Source organism: Oncorhynchus mykiss, chromosome 14 (assembly GCF_057628025.1).
Source record: "Oncorhynchus mykiss isolate SJ-2025 chromosome 14, ASM5762802v1, whole genome shotgun sequence".
NCBI classification, from domain to species: Eukaryota; Metazoa; Chordata; class Actinopteri; order Salmoniformes; family Salmonidae; genus Oncorhynchus; species Oncorhynchus mykiss.
The window spans coordinates 35,233,319-35,252,107 of record NC_143035.1 but is presented as its reverse complement, the minus strand read 5'-3'; the positions used below and the strand labels follow the sequence as shown (position 1 = coordinate 35,252,107).

General features: G+C 44.0%; 1 protein-coding gene across 1 annotated transcript in view; it reads right to left on the bottom strand.

The window, feature by feature from the left end:
* Positions 1–343: 343 nt before the first annotated feature.
* The window catches only part of LOC110489217 (protocadherin Fat 2), a 68,708-nt gene continuing 50,262 nt past the window's right edge, over positions 344–18,789 (bottom strand). The window contains exons 20-28 of the mRNA XM_021561849.3: positions 18,516–18,659; positions 13,443–13,640; positions 12,408–13,248; positions 11,438–11,595; positions 4,725–5,229; positions 4,005–4,158; positions 3,449–3,548; positions 2,854–3,298; positions 344–2,284 (exon numbers count right to left, since the gene is read on the bottom strand). Of these exons, the coding sequence (XP_021417524.3) occupies positions 1,764–2,284; positions 2,854–3,298; positions 3,449–3,548; positions 4,005–4,158; positions 4,725–5,229; positions 11,438–11,595; positions 12,408–13,248; positions 13,443–13,640; positions 18,516–18,659 (3,066 nt within the window). The 3' untranslated portion in view covers positions 344–1,763. The remainder of the gene's footprint in view (positions 2,285–2,853; positions 3,299–3,448; positions 3,549–4,004; positions 4,159–4,724; positions 5,230–11,437; positions 11,596–12,407; positions 13,249–13,442; positions 13,641–18,515; positions 18,660–18,789) is intronic.

Below are 18,789 nucleotides of genomic sequence, written 5' to 3'. Positions count from 1 at the left end.
CCCTTGTCCCTTGTCCCTTGTACAGAACATGGGAGACATCTCAATCATCAGTCAACTATCTAAACGATGTCATGCATTTTCCTAGAGAGTGACATCACCATGGAGCTGTTACTCTGAGTAGGCTTAATGTTGGAAAAATATCTGGTCTTCACAAAGGGAAATTGTTTTATAAAATGAGACGTGTAAATGGCAAGGGAGTTTAATTCCACCAATGTGTCAAATTGTGTCTCCTTGTGGTCACCGCTGGTATTGCATGTACATGTTATAGCCGTTATAGACGTCAATCCAGCAGCCTCAGTGCTTTACACATACAAGTATTACAATAAATACTGACAACATATACTTTGTTAATAATATAAGATCATATTTTATTCATGGCGTCTTTCCAGTGCTGAAAACAAATTGGCAATACGACTTAAAATCTCTCACAGAGAAACAACTTCAAAACATGGGGTTCATACACCTCACATTGATACAAAAATAATACACACAAAAACACATTCATGTGAACTCATTGGACTAGCACACACATACACAGCGCGTATAAACACATTGGGGTATCATGATAACTTTGAATTCAGTAATTTTCCCATAATTCCCTGGTTTTCCAGATTAGATGCCACATTGACATGTTCGGACTCAAAATACTTATTACAAAAGAATACCACCAACCAACCTGGTGGGGGGGGGTGGGGTGGGGTGGGGGGGGGCATCAAAGTACTTATTACAAAAGAATACCACCAACCAACCTGGTGGGGGGGGGGGGGGGGGCATCAAAGTACTTATTACAAAAGAATACCACCAACCAACCTGGTGGGGTGGGGTGGGGTGGGGTGGGGGGGGGCATCAAAGTACTTATTACAAAAGAATACCACCAACCTTTACAACTCGATAAAAACATTATTTTATTTTTTTTTTGGGGGGGGGGGGGGGGGGGGTACTTCCACACTATGCACTATTTACACAATTGGCCATATCAGTGATAAAAGTTATATTGAACAGACAATCTGTCTGATGACAAACACACGTCATATTTATGTATATTTACGATCCATTTATTCATTTAAAGATGGATTTCTTCTTACTGTTAGGATCCAGTCCCCTTCATTATTTTGTCTACTTATGTTTACGTCTCAAATCGTACCCTATTCCCTATGTAGTGCCCTCCTTTTGCCCAGGGCCTATAGGGAACAGGGTGCCATTTCAGACGCAATCCATATGACTACATACATACTGTACTGAATGGTGAGGTCATACATATTACCGTATGCAACATCGTTTTGGTTATATGGTTATTATTGTACGAAATGTAGCTATTTTCTGCACGACATGTAGACATATTCATTCTTGATAGGAATTGGGTTTTATACAAAACCAGTCTCTCTCCCTCAGAGAGGGGTCTAGATGAGTGAGCGTTTGATATTGCTGCAGCGTTTAGTACAGCACATCTTTGTTTGCGAGACCTTGTTGTGATAGTTTCAGATAAACATCCCGTAATACTGTTTAACCCTGAGGAAGAAAATGTGAGGGACTCTTACATTTACTCTACCGAATGTCAAGTCCACTTAGAATCACATTCTATGGAGACATTCTAAGAATTGACTGGAGAGAATGTAATTAATTCACATCATAGAATGTTCAAGACTCAAATCTTTCATAGAACGTTGCAGTTTCACCCTTAAAGAGACCTCTGTTAGAGAGCACTGTATCTGCAACTCTCACTTAGTTCCACTGGGTTCTAGACTAGAACACTCTAAAACATTCTAAAACATGACCTCCTCACAGCTTCCGTAGTCGCTCCCCACCACGTCAGACCCGTTGTAGCAGCGAGAGTTCCGTCCTGCATGCCCAGCCTGTTGTGTTGCAGGGGGAGGAGGAGGAGAGTTACACTCAGCGTAGGACGGCATGGCAACGCTGAGGCGCATGCTGAGGCGCCGGTAGCCTGACGACACATTGTCCACGCTTTGTGCATGTTGCGTCGGATAGTAACTGATGGCAGTGTACTCGTTGGGGCACTGAGAGCTGGGTAAGGGAAGACCGTCAGGCCCCAGGAAGTCATCCAGGTTCTGGTTACTATAACAGGGGGGTAAGGGAGCGCGGCGGTCAGAGCGCTCCAGGGGAAACGGGAATCCGCTGTAACGAGAGTTTCTACGTGAGTCTTTAGATGCGGTCACTGAGCCGTAGGTGTCCTCCACAATGTCGAACTGGGGAAACTCCTGGACCTGGGGGTACTCTTGGACCGCAGGGTTGGGTCGACCGTAGTAGTCAGGATCAGCAGGGTAGACTGAACGGCAGGGAGAAGAGAATAATACATTATCATTCACCATAGTCCTTCAGTAAAAACGTCTTTGTTTTCAGATGATTTTCACACCAATGTTAAAAGTGTCCTTTTCGTTATAAAAGTCATTAAACTCGTTATACAGTAGGTAAGGTATTCTAACCGCTGAGTGATGGAAAAACCTATTCAAATCCAACACCTTAGTAACTTATCCTCTGCAGGAAATGCCTGCCTGACCAGACTATTGCTCACAGCCACAAGCTCTGTATGTATCAAAACTGATAGTGGATTACATTCATGTATGGATGAGTAACCTCCATTGTTTTGATCTGAAGGACAAAGTGAGAAGGAGTATAATATGAATAATGCTTTGTTATGTTCTCCTCTCCAGATCATTCACCTTCAGACACTTGTCCTTTTGGGTGGCTCATCTGTCAAGTCAATTAAATGCTGTCACTAATTTATTTGGAAAAAGTGAAGACCGGCACGGCATGTCGGGTAAGCTACTACCACAGTCATCAATAAATTAAAAACTCAGACAGCTATTATCTACTCTAATTATTAATTGAACTCACCTTCATAGTCCTGATCCCAGTGGTGTTTCCTGATGGACTCATTGTCAGAGATGGATGAAGGTGTAGGAGGGAGGTTGGGGGCCACACTACACACCACGGGCCCCTGAGGCTTCTGCTTCCCGGCCCTTAGGCTTACCTGGGACCCCAGCCCCAGGTCCATCTGGCTGCGAGGCTTCAGAGATCTGAAGGGACTGTTATCCAGGTCGTTTCCAGAACCTATCAGCGTGCTCATCTCTATTGGGCTGACCTCTGGGGTGTTGGCCATCATGGATTTGGCCAGACTGGGTTGGAAGTAACCGTTGGAGTCCTGAACACAGAGAGGCTTCTTCTTCTTCTGTTGGACATAGCGTTTACGGACACAGACAAAAACACCGACCAGGAAGAAAACCCCTGTCAGGCTGGCGCAGATCTCCACGATCTCGATGTAGCCCAGCCCGGCAGACAGCTGTATTGATGAGAAGATGGGACACCTTTTGGTTAGATTTAGTCAGGGCCGGACCACTGGTCTAGGGCAACTTCACCCTAACTTCACCTACTAAAATCAGATATGTTACACAGAGCATTATGGGTACTGTAGTTTAGCTTGGTACAATACCTGGGGCAGGGTGTTGCAGTGGATGGAGCCCCCAGAGAAGGTACAGTCATACCCTCCTTGACACGGGTTGGGAGAGCATCTGTCGATAAGGCTCTGACACCTAAAGAAGAAGAAGACGACTTTATTGTCCATTATCTTGCAGAGAACAAAAATGAGACATTTTGCTTTTAGTTCCTTTTCCAAGGAAGGAAAGAGGACAAACAACAGAATTAGGCTTAATCATACCCCGAGCCAATGAAACTAGGGGAGCATACCATGGGTAACATTTTCCATGACTAACCAAAAAGAATCAGAACAACTGTACTACTTGGTAGGTAGAAAGGTCTTAAAGATGAGAGAAATGTGAACACTATTTGTCATTTACTAAAATGTGGTATTAGAAGCATAATAGTGTATGGGCCTTTTTGTCCTTGACATGTGAACACTAATTCCATTGTAAATGAAGTTGATTTCTTGACGTCATCATCGGAGTAAAGTGTGGGGGGAAAAAACTAACATTGTGTTTATACCAAGGCTGTAGGGATGGGAGGGATAGCTATGTGAGAGATAGATATACCTGTTTCCAGCCATATTGAGTTGGCAGTTGCAGATGTAACCTTGCCTCTTTGGCACACACACCCCACCGTGGGCACAGGGCTGGGAGGCACAGGGGTTGCTGTCCAGCTCACAGTGAGGGCCATGGGATGACTCTGGACAGCTGCAGTGGAAGCCTTGAGGGTAAACCAACATATAAACAGGAAGAGAGATCAGCCTACTGAAGTTCTAGAACACCATGACAGTTCTCTTACTCCCTCAGGAACATCAGAGGGATTCTAAGGAAGGATAGGATAACAACTCTTTCAAAAAGTGGAATACAGGGTAGACAGTTTGGTTCCATCCAGTTGTCGTGAGGTCTGGTTATTCAGTTTGCACCTCACTACTCTAGTTTCAACTTCCTTGTAGAACAAGTATGATACTATTTTATAAACTAGATGACTCCTCCAATCTGTTCAAACACTAGTTTGTTCAACAATCTATTTTCATAGTGGTGATTGAATGTCCACCCTCACAGATGGACTAATCAGATGTTGTTGAAGGGATACTAGACAATATGCCGTAAGTATAGTTCCATCTCAGAACTAATATCCATAAACAACAGGGATGTTTTCTCTAAACCTGTAGGCTTTGTTGCTACCTTGAATGTTGTGGGTAGAGGCGTACAGTATGCTATTTGTGTTGTTTGTAGAGGTTGACACTATTGGGGAGTGATACAGTATGCCAAGGTTAAGAAACTGACCTCCATTTGATTCCTCCTCACAGATTCCTCCATTCAGACAGGGGTTACTGTCACAGCTGTTCATCCTGACCTGGTTGACACAGCACTGGTAGACCCCAAACACCCTCCTCCTCCCAGGCCCATTCCACTCCTTATCCTCCTCTGTCCTGATAGGCTCTCCATTCAGCTCCATACCCTCCAGGCAGCCCACCAAGCCATGTGCCTGTGTCTGGGCCCTGGCCTGGGTCTCTGTAGAGGTGGTGGTGGTGGTGGTGGGAGAAGAACCAGGACTAGGGGAGCCAGCGAAGATCAGAGTCCCATGGGGCTGCATCAGATGGCAGGGTTCAGAGAGGACAACCTGGGCTGAGTAAATGTGGTCCAGGGTGAGTCTGAGGATGGTGCTGTTAACCTCCAGAAGGACGTGGTGCCACCGTCCGTCCGACACCGCTGGGGCTGCGTGGACACGCAGGGAACCGGGGAGCATGTTGCCACAGAGGTACATGAACCTCAACTCTCCACCTATCAGCTGTGGAAGACAGCAGAAGAGAACACATAAGCACAAACGTACAGAACACGGCTCATCCTAACACTGTAGACACACCTAAGACAGTATATACTTTACATGAACATCAACTTTACTTTACATGAATCTTTAAAAAAGGTTGTTCTTGATCTGTTCTTGTCTATTAATGTTCTGTATTATGGCATGTTTCAGGTTTTGTGTGAACCCCAGGAAGAGTAGCTGCTGCTTTTTCAACAGCTAATGAAGATCCTTATAAAATGGAAAATACCAAACTTCCTGCCCATCAGCTGTGGAAGATTGTCGAACTCTGCTTATATACACACTGATACAACTGTCCATCAGCTGTGGAAGATTGTAGAACTCTGCTTATATACACACTGATACAACTATCCATCAGCTGTGGAAGATTGTAGAACTCTGCTTACATACACACTGATACAACTATCCATCAGCTGTGAAAGATAATATAACAGTGTTCACTGTTGGTAAACTTTTATTCATCAGAGTCCCCACCAGTCTGAAGTAGAAACAGTGGAAGAGAACAACACATCACTCAAATCAAACCAAATACATTTTTATTGGTCACACACACATGGTTAGCAGATGTTAATGCGAGTGTAGCGAAATGCTTGTGCTTCTAGTTCTGACCGTGCAGTAATATCTAACAAGCAATCTAACAATTTCACAACAACTACCTTATACACACAAATGTTAAGAAATTAATAAGAATATGTACATATAAATATATGGATGAGCGATGGCCATGCGGCATAGGCAAGATGCAGTAGATGGTATCGAGTACAGTATATACATATGAGATAAGTAATGTAGGGTATGAAAACATATGAAGTGGCTTTGTTTAAAGTGGCTAGTGATACATTACATCAAGATGGCAAGATGCAGTAGATGGTATAGAGTACAGTATATGCATATGAGATGAGTAATGTAGGGTATGTAAACATTATATAAAGTGACATTGCTTAAAGTGACTAGTCAGACTAGACTACTCATTTATTACATCCAATGTTTAAATTATAGTTTGATACATTTGTCAGATCATTAGTATAAACTGGAAATAATAGAGGTCCAAGACTCTATCCCTGTTGAACACCACATTTGATTTTAGCGGTTGCTTTATTTATTGGCCTGTAGTTTATGAAGACAGGCAGCTTGTTAGGTCATTTCAAACATCAAGACCATCCACGGCATCATCCAACCCAACATTATCACCATCTCAGCTGTTCCAACCTGACATTATCACCATCGCAGCTGTTCCAACCTGACATTATCACCATCTCAGCTGTTCCAACCCGACATTATCTCCAACAGTTCCGGTGGCATGCATTGTCAAAAAACATTGTCAATATATAACATCACATTAAGGTGTGGGAAGATCAATGTACAAGCTACTAGCCTAGCTTCTAACTAACTTTAGCTAGCTGTCGAGCTAGCCAGGTTTCCTTAGCAACTTGTACACAGCCCACAGCCCTTGAGGCTAGTACCACAGATTGTCTCCCGTAGTGTGACTGTTTGAATCCCTGGTGTTTGTTGCTGTTTCCATCTGGCCTGCGACTTGCCCTGCCTGGAACTGCGAGGAGCAACAGCAAAGCTTACGTTGCTACCATAACAAAGACCAAAGCCGGTGGGAGTACCATTGAGGACAGTGGTGTCTCTTTAACACAGATGAAGGATCTTTCAAACTAACAAAAAGAGTTCTACAAACAGTTGTTACAACAACAAGAAAATAGCTTCAAGTGTTTTGTCCAAATACTGGTGGAGTCACCTAATAAAATAATGGACGGTCTGACCAGAGAGGTCCAGGACCTGAAGAACAGTTTGCAGTTCTCCCAGGGTCAGCTCGATGAGTTTAAACAGGAGAACAGGAAGATGAGAACAATCTGTAAGTCATTGAGCGAGGACATCAGTTCTGTAAGATAGCTGTTCTGGAAAGAGACAAGAATTTGAGAGGAACGTACATCTTAGTTAAAGAGGACTATCCTGAAGCTGTGCGCCAGAAGAAACTTATCCCAGGAATTAAATGTCCTCTACTTGTTGAAGTGGATTGTACGGTTGTACGATTGTAGTGTCAAACATCGTCAAATGTCACATCCCGCTGATACTGCTACAGTATTGACTGACTCACCACGCTAACTTAACCCTGTACCAACCAGGCCTGTCCGGAGTCAAATACATAAGCTATGTCAAACAGTTATACTGTACATGTATTTGAGAAGTGCTTGATTTAGTTCAGAGTTAGCTTTGCTTTTGTGACTTTTCCATTGGTTCAGTTGTAGGCCTACCGGGTAAAAAAATCACAGCAAAGTATTTGAAAGTAGTTTCACGTATGTATTCTACCCAACTCTGGTACCAACCCAAAGCCACACAGGACAGATCATAATGTTAAATATACCTCTCACTCTCTGATCTAAGAATGTGTGCTTAACTGACTTGCTTAGTTAAATAAAGATTATATATATATATTAAAATAAACACGAGTTTGCTCTAAACGATACAAGTGGAGCAAATTAAACTACTTGTTTACCATGATGTAAATCTACATGGCATGAAAGTTAAACATCGTGAAAAAATTGATTCAGCTGATGCTTCAGTATGGAGCTAACGTGGGAATAAAAGGATCCACGTCCCTCTAATTTGTTTTTGGTGAGAGGAGCTACGATACTTCAGACTGCCTGACATACAGACGCTACCAGACGGACCAACTCCAGTCAGGGAAAATTGAATTACTGTGTTCAGTGTGTATACCATTTGCGTCCCAAATGGAACCCTATTCCCTATTTAGTGCACTACTTTTTACCAGGGTCCTATGGGGTAGTGCACTACTTTTTACCAGGGCCTTATGGGGTAGTGCACTACTTTTTTTTACCAGGTCCCTATGGGGTAGTGCAGTACTTTTTTTTACCAGGTCCCTATGGGGTAGTGCAGTACTTTTTTACCAGGTCCCTATGGGGTAGTGCACTACTTTTTTACCAGGGCCCTATGGGGTAGTGCACTACTTTTTACCAGGGCCCTATGGGGTAGTGCACTACTGTTGACCGGGGCTCTATGGGCCCTGGAGGTGGGCTAGCTCCCCTAATGGGGTAGTGCACTACTGTTGACCCAGAGCTCTATGGACCCTGGAGGTGGGCCAGCTCCCTAATGGGGTAGTGCACTACTAGCTCCCCTAATGGGGTAGTGCACTACTTTTTACCAGAGCCCTAATGGGGTAGTGCACTACTTTTTACCAGAGCCCTAATGGGGTAGTGCACTACTTTTTACCAGAGACCTAATGGGGTAGTGCACTACTAGCTCCCCTAATGGGGTAGTGCACTACTAGCTCCCCTAATGGGGTAGTGCACTACTAGCTCCCCTAATGGGGTTGTGCACTACTTTTTACCTGAGCCCTATGGGGTAGTGCACTACTAGCTCCCCGTGGGAGATGTTTATGATCAGAGGGTGTCCTGTACAGCCACTGTGACTAGTAGCATTAAGACTATCTGCTTCTTTACAGTGTCTCTCTAGCATGCTTCTCCTTCTCTAGCATGCTTCTCCTTCTCTAGCATGCATCTCCTTGATAATAATAGATCCAAGCTGTCACTATTGTTAAAAACTTCTTAGGGCTGAAATCCCGTTAACGGGATCGATATGACAACAGCCAGTGAAAGTGCAGGGCGCCAAATTCAAAACAACAGAAATCTCATAATTAAAATTCCTCAAACATACAAGTATCGTATACCATTTTAAAGGTAATCTTGTTGTTAATCCCACCACAGTGTCCGACTTCAAATAGGCTTTACAGCGAAAGCACCACAAACGATTATGTTAGGTCAGAGCCAAGCCACAGAAAAACAGCCATTTTTCCAGCCAAAGAGAGGAGTCACAAAAAGCAGAAATAGAGATAAAATGAATCACTAACCTTTGATGATCTTCTTCAGATGACACTCATAGGACTTCATGTTACACAATACATGTATGTTTTGTTTGATAAAGTTCATATTTATATCAAAAAATCTCAATATACATTGGCGCGTTATGTTCAGTAGATCCAAAAACATCCAGTGATTTTGCAGAGAGCCACATCAATTTACAGAAATACTCATTATAAATGTTGATGAAAATACAAGTATTATGCATGGAACTTTAGATACACTTCTCCTTAAGGCAACCGCTGTGTCCGATTTTTAAAAAGCTTTACGGAAAAACAAACCATGCAATAATCTGAGTATGGCGCTCAGACAAACAAACACATATATCCGCCATGTTGGAGTCAACAGAAGTCAGAAATAACATTATAAATATTCACTTACCTTTGATGATCTTCATCAGAATGCAGTCCCAGGAATCCCAGTTCCACAATAAATGTTTGATTTGTTCGATAATGTCCATCATTTATGTCCAAATAGCTACTTTTGTTAGCGTGTTTGGTAAACAAGTTGCAGATGAAATGTCAAAAAGTTTTGTTACAGTCCGTAGAAACATATAAAACGATGTATGGAATCAATCTTTAGGATGTTTTTAACATAAGTCTTCAATAATATTCCAACTTGAGAATTCCTTTGTCATCAGAAAAGCAAAGGAACGGAAGATACCTCTCATGTGAAATGCACGTGACCAGTGTGTGACTGCTGGCAGACCTCTGACTCATTCCCCTCTCATTCAGCCCCCCTTCATAGTAGAAGCCTCAAACAAGTTTCTAAAGACAGTTGACATCTCATGGAAGCCTTAGGAAGTGCAACATGACCCATATCCCACTGTAACTTCAATAGGGGCTGAGTTGAAAATCGACCAACCTCAGATTTCCCACTTCCTGGTTGGATTTTTTTCTCAGGTTTTTGCCTGCCATATGAGTTCTGTTATACTCACAGTGGTTTTAACCGACAAGTCACCTTTTCCTCTTTCTCCACAGGCTTGTCACGGGCGCTATTGTTCAAATGGGCTAAACCACTTCAAAAAGTAATTTAGTGTAAAAAATGTGAGGAATACATGAAAAACCTTTAGCCGGTGATCGGTGAGTAGGTCCTAAACTGAATTTCCATTCCAGAAATTTCTAAAGGATGGATGTGACTACTTCTCCCATTTTTATTTTGGGTCAAAATATTGATGAGATTTGGGAATTGATAAGAATTTGTTGCGGTGAAGCCTAACTCTCAAGGGAAACACATCAATTGTGTAATATTTTCTGACAAAGCCGCTGTGAAGTGAAAAAATCATGTGTTTTTTTGTATTTTTTTTGCACCATAATTTTGAAGTGTAAGAGAATGGCCATAATGTATTAGTCCAGCCCAGGCGCAATTTAGATTTTGGCCACTAGATGGCAGCAGTGTATGTGCAAAGTTTTAGACTGATCCAATGAACCATTATGGTTCAACATTTTGTATCGAGGCAGCCCAAATGTGCCTAATTGGTTTATTAATACATACAAGTTCATAACTGTGTACTCTCCTCAAACAATAGCATGGTATTCTTTCACTGTAATAGCTACTGTAAATTGGACAGTGCAGTTAGATTAACAAGAATTTAAGCTTTCTGCCAATATCAGATATGTCAATGTCCTGGGAAATGCTCTTGATACTTACAACCTCATGCTAATCGCATTAGCCTATGTTAGCTCAACCGCCAGCCCAGGGGGAGTCCCCCCCCCCCCCAGTCTTGAACTAAATTTCAATTCCAGAAGTGTCTGAAGGATGTGATGGCCCTCTTTTTTTTTTAATTTTTTTTTTTAACTCAGAGTATTGAGTTTGTCAAGGCAGCACACAAATCTGGGACTAGGCTATGAAAGAACTGATGGAAATGGGGACATGAAGATAGAGACAGTCCTCACCACAACGTGGTTGGATCAGTTCAAAGTCCCGTTGATCAACTGACACAGACAAAGCCAGCAGAGAGGGAATAATATGATAAGAGATCAGTATGATTGAGCCAGGAATCCACACTGAAATGTTCACTTCCGTATAATCACAGCCCTCTGATATGCAATCAGGCATTTAGAATGTCTGCTACAGTACAGGAGGGACTGCCAAGGAAAAGGAATATGTTGCTTTTATGATCTCTGATAATAATGTAGTGCAATACATGATACTGTAAAACACTGATGTAAAATGGGCTGTAAATCTAATTGAACTGATTGAATGAGCTACGAGATACTGCAAAAGCAAATAACGACGTGTGTTTTTTCATCTCTGATAATAATGAATGCATGTGAGCTTTACAATACCTTCAAGCTCCCCCAGTTGGTTGCATTGGTACTCATGACAACGCCTTGTTGCTGGAAGGTCTTGATGCGCAGAGAGAGACGGAAGTTCTGATTCTCCTCCGCCTCAGTCTGATACAGGTATTTCAGATAGCCATTCCCGTCAAAACTCACAGCAGACTCTGAAGTTGGAAAAACGGTGCAAATGTTAAATGTTAAATGTTAAATGTTAAATGTCAAATGTCAAATGTCAAATGTTAAATGTTAAATGTCAAATGTTAAATGTTAAATGTTAAATGTAATTTGTATGATTTCATCAAAAACATGTCTAATTAACATGTAGTGACTAATATTTAAAAACACTAATTTTGGATGACTATCTGTCCGTCAAATTAGGAATAGTCACTCAAATGTGTTCTCATAAGGAAATCTGCTTGATCAAACAGACTTTCATGTGAGAATCTTTCAAAGTTCATACAAATAAAAAAATCCCCTCACGTATTTTGTTTCAGGCTCAGATCTTCCACATCGCTTTCCTAGAGATATTTGGTTTTTTTTAGGCTTTGGGTTTAGCCAAAACAGTCTAACTAAAGAGGTGGTAACCTCAACAGAATACCTCCACTAAATATGTCTGCCAGGGGGACAACAGTAACTAAGAAGACCCACAACAAGCAGATAATCACTAGCACTATCCTGGAGGCCCCTAGCTCCCAGCTGCACCCAGCTAATCCCCATTTGAATGTGAAGTGAGTTAGATCATGAAGGGGGTGACTTCAGGCTCCTACTGTGATCATAGAGAAGGTAGGAGACTATTTGACTGATAGGGTTCAATCACAGGTCTACTGTGTGCTCAAAGTAAGTGTTAGCCAAGTAATCCAAAGCCTAGGTATTGACTTAGTGAGCTAATTCTGCAATTCTTCACGTCTCAGGCACATCTCATACAAGCTTGATAAGTAACCTTGTCTAGCTACCAAACCACCTCAGTTACACCTACCGTTGCAAGGGCAGACACTCTCCCAGGTGTGTTGTGGGGTGATGAAGCCGGCCCTGGCTGTGGCGTAGTGGCTCAGCCTCTCCCCTCTCATCTGGACTGAGTTCCTGCATCCTCTACGAGGGCATTCTGTCCCTAGACACCCATTATGATGCACCTTGAGAACACTCAGTCCCAACGAGTCTTCTATGTCAGCGATGATCCCTGCCAGCCGGTTGGTTGGTAACGGTTCTACATTTCCACCATGCGGCCTCCATAGCAGCAGAACCTCCAGGACCAGGGAGTTGGGTTGCTGCTGTAGGCTCACCAGGTGGAGGTCTTGCCTGGTTATACCCAGGGCCGTGCTGAGGCTCCTCTGGAGGCCTCTCCAGTGGTCCCCCAGGAACTCCTCCGGGGAAAGCCCAGCCAGCTGCAGAGTGAGCCCAGCGTCCAGGGCCTGTTGTGTGGGTTTCCATACATGGACCTTCACCCCGGCCCACACGCTGAACTTCCCATCGGAGACGCTGACATTGAGGGAGTAGAGACCAGGTTTCAGGTCTTCATCGGCCCAGATCTTCCCATCCACCAAATCCACAGAGAACCTGGAGAGGCCTCCAGAGGGTTCTGAGCTCGGCCCTGGGTCTCCCCCACCTGGAGACTCCGAGATCAGCTTGTAGTTTAGGATGTCGTGCAGGTCCTGGTCGGAGGCATGGAGCTTGCCTATGACTCGGTTGGAGAAGGTGTCTCCTGTGGTGGTGATGAAGACTTCCAGGGGCATCACAGAAGGAGGGTACTTGCTCTGCTCAGTGACGTTGATCTTCACCACGCAGATGGAGGAGAGAGGAGGGTGTCCGCTGTCTGTCACCTGAGGTAAGGGCATGAATAGAAACACATATGATCAAATATCAGTATCTGCTAGTACTATGTAGGTCTACATTTATACTCCATTTCGACATCCCAAATAACCAGTGGACATGTATAGACGTCAGACAAACAGATTACAACCAGGTAAATATGTTTACCTGCAGGGATCTGTTTTATTACAGGAAGATTCGTCACCTGTATTTTCAGTAGGTGCTGTGGCTTGATCTTCTTCTTCAGAGGGGCAGAGATGGACAACAGACCTCCCTGGTCTACGTGGAAGCGGCGGTCCTCGTTCCCAGACGCGATGTGAAAAGTGAAGGGAGGTCCATTGTGAGGGGTGTCTCTGTCTGTGACCACGAGCTGGAGGATGCTGCTACCGATGGCCTCGCCCTCCTGACGAGGAACATACGGTACCATCGTTAGTTATGTCGTCATGCTATCATACAAACTAGGTCAAGCCTTCCATGACACCTCGTTCCACAAGGGCCTAAAACAAGACAGACCCTAATGATTTTACTACATTGCAAAAGCGTGCTGATCGTGATCTTATCTTGAAAAATGTCAAAAGTTTCCAATGAGTGCCGGAAGTTTCCACCTGGAATGAATGCTACAGTGCTTGACTGAGTGCTGGTATGAGCTCGTCTACACCTGTTGTATTCGGCACATGAAAGCAGATGAGCTCACATCAATGTGTTACAATTTGGCAGAACAAGCACAGGTTTCAGATAGCCTAGCCTTCTAGGTAGCCTAGTGGTTAGAGCGTTGGGCTAGTAACCAAAAGTATTGCTGGATCAAATCCCCGAGTTGACAAGGTAAAAAATCAGTCGTGCTGCCCCTGAGAAAGGCAGTTAACCCACTGTGCGCCGAAGACGTGGATGTTGATTGTGGCAGCCCCCCGCACCTCTCTGATTCAGAGGGGATGGGTTAAATGCAGAAGACATATTTCAGCTGGGACTGCTGGAACAGGTCACTGAAACAGAGTGCCCTGTTGGCAGAGATAGGTGGCTTGTTAATTCAATATGGCATTGTCCAGATGGATGGATGTACATTTGCATCTCACACTGTTGCAGTCTCTGGGATGAGATGTTCCCACGGAAGTCCTGGGGTCACTGACGACAGTGAATGTGAATTCAATTGTCGTATTTGAATTGTTTCAAGAGTTCATAAACAGCTATGAATTGGGATATGTTTCATTGTACTGTAAGTGCTATGAATTTATTATTACAGGGAAATTGTGTCATTCTGTTTTGTCGGACGGCGAATAGTTCAAAGAGGAGAAACACAGGGAAGGGCTACTATTGTTTAAATTGAGTTGATTAGATTAGAATCTGGATGTGTTGTTCCTGCCTATTGTTTTTACTGGCAAAGTGCTACGAAATGTTCATTCAGGTTAGGGGGTGACTTCCTGCTTGAATTTGGTTAAAAGGACAGTGAATTTGCTCATATTTTGAGAAGGTGTTAGCAGGATTCTGTGTGTATCAGACACGTGTAACCACGTTCAGTCTTATTTATTTGAGAGTTATTTACTCAGTGTATTCTGTAATGTGTCATGTGTTTCATGCCATTGTTTGAGTGTTTCATCCTTTCATAATGAATAAATCCTATTCGTTTAATTGGGTAAATTGCATTCCTCGTTTCACAGAGTAAGTCTTTTGAATGACTATAGGCTCATAATTTAGCAGGTCTCTTGGTAGTTGTTATATACACTATACACACACACCATATGTCTTGGTTCCACCTTGACATCCCTGATCTACTTGCCTCAATACATTAATGTTAGAACATCGGTCACCAGGGTTAGTTATTTGTATCTCAATTCAAATGTTATCTGTCACGTGTGCTGAATACAACAGGTGTACACTTTCCCGTGAAATGCTTAGTTACGAGCAACAATGCAGAGTTAAACAGTAAGAACAATCGAGTCCCTTAATATTTGGTACAAGATAGGCCCATGTTCATTATAGCCACACTACTAAGTGGTGATGGAAGAAAGGCCTTGACTAGAGTCTCTAGATCCACAGAGCCTGTTGCGTTTAGTCACATAGTAATGGAGTCAGATTGATGAATGTAGTTTATTATATTCATCAATTTTCATTATATTTTTATTATATTTTATTATATATGGTTACAAGCCATCACAAGACCAATAAACTGCTCTCCCTTTCTCCCTTTACGACTCTGAATGGCCCTGAGAAGTTCAGGAGTAGAGTTGAATAGTCCTGAGAAGGTCAGGTGTAAGGTTGAATGTCCCTGAGAAGGTCAGGAGTAGGGTTGAATGGTCCTGAGAAGGTCAGGAGTAGGGTTGAATGGTCCTGAGAAGGTCAGGTGTAAGGTTGAATGGTCCTGAGAAGGTCAGGTGTAGGGTTGAATGGTCCTGAGAAGGTCAGGTGTAGGTTTGAATGGTCCTGAGAAGGTCAGGTGTAGGGTTGAATGGTCCTGAGAAGGTCAGGTGTAGGGTTGAATGGTCCTGAGAAGGTCAGGTGTAAGGTTGAATGGTCCTGAGAAGGTCAGGTGTAGGGTTGAATGGTCCTGAGAAGGTCAGGTGTAGGGTTGAATGGTCCTGAGAAGGTCAGGAGTAGGGTTGAACGGTCCTGAGAAGGTCAGGTGTAAGGTTGAATGGTCCTGAGAAGTTCAGGAGTAGGGTTGAATGGTCCTGAGAAGGTCAGGTGTAAGGTTGAATGGTCCTGAGAAGGTCAGGAGTAGGGTTGAATGGTCCTGAGAAGGTCAGGTGTAAGGTTGAATGGTCCTGAGAAGGTCAGGAGTAGGGTTGAATGGTCCTGAGAAGGTCAGGTGTAAGGTTGAATGGTCCTGAGAAGGTCAGGAGTAGGGTTGAATGGTCCTGAGAAGGTCAGGTGTAAGGTTGAATGGTCCTGAGAAGGTCAGGTGTAGGGTTGAATGGCGGGGACCCAGTTACCAAGATTTACCGGGATTTACTGCCCAAAATCACTCCCTTTTCCCGGTGATAAATATCTGAAATGGAACTGTTCTCTGCGGCCTCTGCATGATGAATCAACGCTCAGGGTGGGGACAGACAGCCCATCTCAGGGTGGGGACAGACAGCCCATCTCAGGGTGGGGACAGACAGCCCATCTCAGGGTGGGGACAGACAGCCCATCTCAGGGTGGGGACAGACAGCCCATCTCTGGGTGGGGACAGACAGCCCATCTCAGGGTGGGGACAGACAGCCCATCTCAGGGTGGGGACAGACAGCCCATCTCAGGGTGGGGACAGACAGCCCATCTCAGGGTGGGGACAGACAGCCCATCTCAGGGTAGGGACAGACAGCCCATCTCAGGGTGGGGACAGACAGCCCATCTCAGGGTGGGGACAGACAGCCCATCTCAGGGTGGGGACAGACAGCCCATCTCAGGGTGGGGACAGACAGCCCATCTCTGGGTGGGGACAGACAGCCCATCTCAGGGTGGGGACAGACAGCCCATCTCAGGGTGGGGACAGACAGCCCATCTCAGGGTGGGGACAGACAGCCCATCTCTGGGTGGGGACAGACAGCCCATCTCTGGGTGGGGACAGACAGCCCATCTCAGGGTGGGGACAGACAGCCCATCTCAGGGTGGGGACAGACAGCCCATCTCGGTATGGAGCAACACTTCACAATGCATGTAGATTAATTATCTCATCATGGTAACTTTTTTTCCTGTGACAGGTAGGCCTACACTTACAGTAATATAAAGACTGAATGTGCGTGTAATTTATTTATCTCCATCTGGTCTTCAGGGGTCACCTTGTTTTTTAATTGTAAAGATTATATATTTTTTAATTGTAAAGATTATATATTATTTTATCCATCTGCAGAGTTTTAAAACAGCCTGTCACTCGAACATCGTTGCTTTAAATCTCTCTCTCTCTCTCTCTCTCTCTCTTTGTCTTGTCCTTCCATCGCTTTCAACCTTTAAATGAAATACGTTTTGTTGTCCTGATCGTCATCATTCTGATGATGAACGATATAGGACTAGAATTAGATGCAGAAGTCTTTCCATCCCCATGACCTTTTCAAATAGTTTATTGGTATAAGAAATGCTACAAAAAGAGAGAGAAAAGAGAGGCCAGCGGATCTAGAACAGGATTATCTTTTTTGGATGCAATTTGAATGGAGTTGGAGAGAGAAAGACAGAGAGAGAGAGAGAGAGACAGAGAGACAGAGAGAGAGAGACAGAGAGAGAGAGAGAGAGAGAGAGAGACAGAGAGAGAGAGAGACAGAGAGAGAGAGCAGGAGGGAGGGAGGGAGGGAGGGAGGGAGGGAGGGAGGGAGGGAGGGAGGGAGGGAGGGAGGGAGGGAGGGAGGGAGGGAGAGAGAGCAGGAGGGAGAGAGAGCAGGAGAGAGAGAGGGAGAGAGAGAGTCCTTCGGCTGTGAAGTACTCCTACCCGCTGGACTGAGATAACTAATAGCCTAGCCCATTGTCTATTCCTGGTTGGTGAAGCTCTCTATAGTTTAGTATAGTTGTAGCCCTCTCATATTTTCTCTTTCAATTGATAAGACCATCTCATCCTCAAAAGTCTTACGAATATAATATTGTATTTGCCTGAGTTGAGTACGGAAGTTCATTTATATTGACCTGTGGACCTGTGGAGTCTCAATAACTGTATTGTATCTGCTCATTATTTAGTCTAGTAAATAAAACCTTGAATTCATTATTTGTGGTATTGAGTTCATTGGGTTCTTGAGGTTCCAGAACTTGATGAGGTTCCAGAACTTGACGAGGTTCCAGAACTTGACGACGTTCCAGAACTTGACGACATTCCAGAACTTGACAACGTTCCAGAACTTGACAACGTTTCAGAATGAGAACATAGTAAATTGACTGTTGATTAAGACTGTTGTTGATATAGAATTAATTGTACAGTTCATGTTAACTCCTGATAGAGTTCATTCAAGGGTCTGTCTATGTTAAAACCTTTAGTGGTGCCCCTATTCGATTCATTTGGATAGGATAATTAATTATTAAATGAATTCATGAATAAATTATCTTGAATATGAATTAGCCAAAAGTCACAGCACACGCCTGATTGGTTCTTCAGCTCTCGATCCTTCCACTCCTGATGTGTAGAGACAGCTGAGGATAGCCAGCTGTCAGGATGCTGATCGTGTAGAGGGAGAGAAACTGTGTGTGTGTGTGTGTGTGTGTGTGTGTGTGTGTGTGTGTGTGTGCGTGTGTGTGTGTGTGTGTGTGTGTGTGTGTGTGTGTGTGTGTGTGTGCGTGTGTGCGTGTGTGCGTGTGCGTGGGGAGGCGTGCGGGCCTGTGTTGGTACCTGAAGGACCAGGTTGTGTTTCATCTGGGAGAAGACAGGTGGGTTGTCGTTGACATCGGACACGGTCAAGGTCACTTGGACCGCGGTAGACAGAGGAGGGTCTCCCTCATCGGCTGCTTGGACTGTCAGAGAGTAGTGAGTGATCTGGGACAGGCAGAGAGACCAGTTAGATACAGGATATCACGGTTCTACTATTTTCTTGACTTTCTTTTAGCTCCTTGGAGAGCAAAGGGCTTCAACACTGCATCTCCAGGGAACCCTGTTCTGAGCAGTT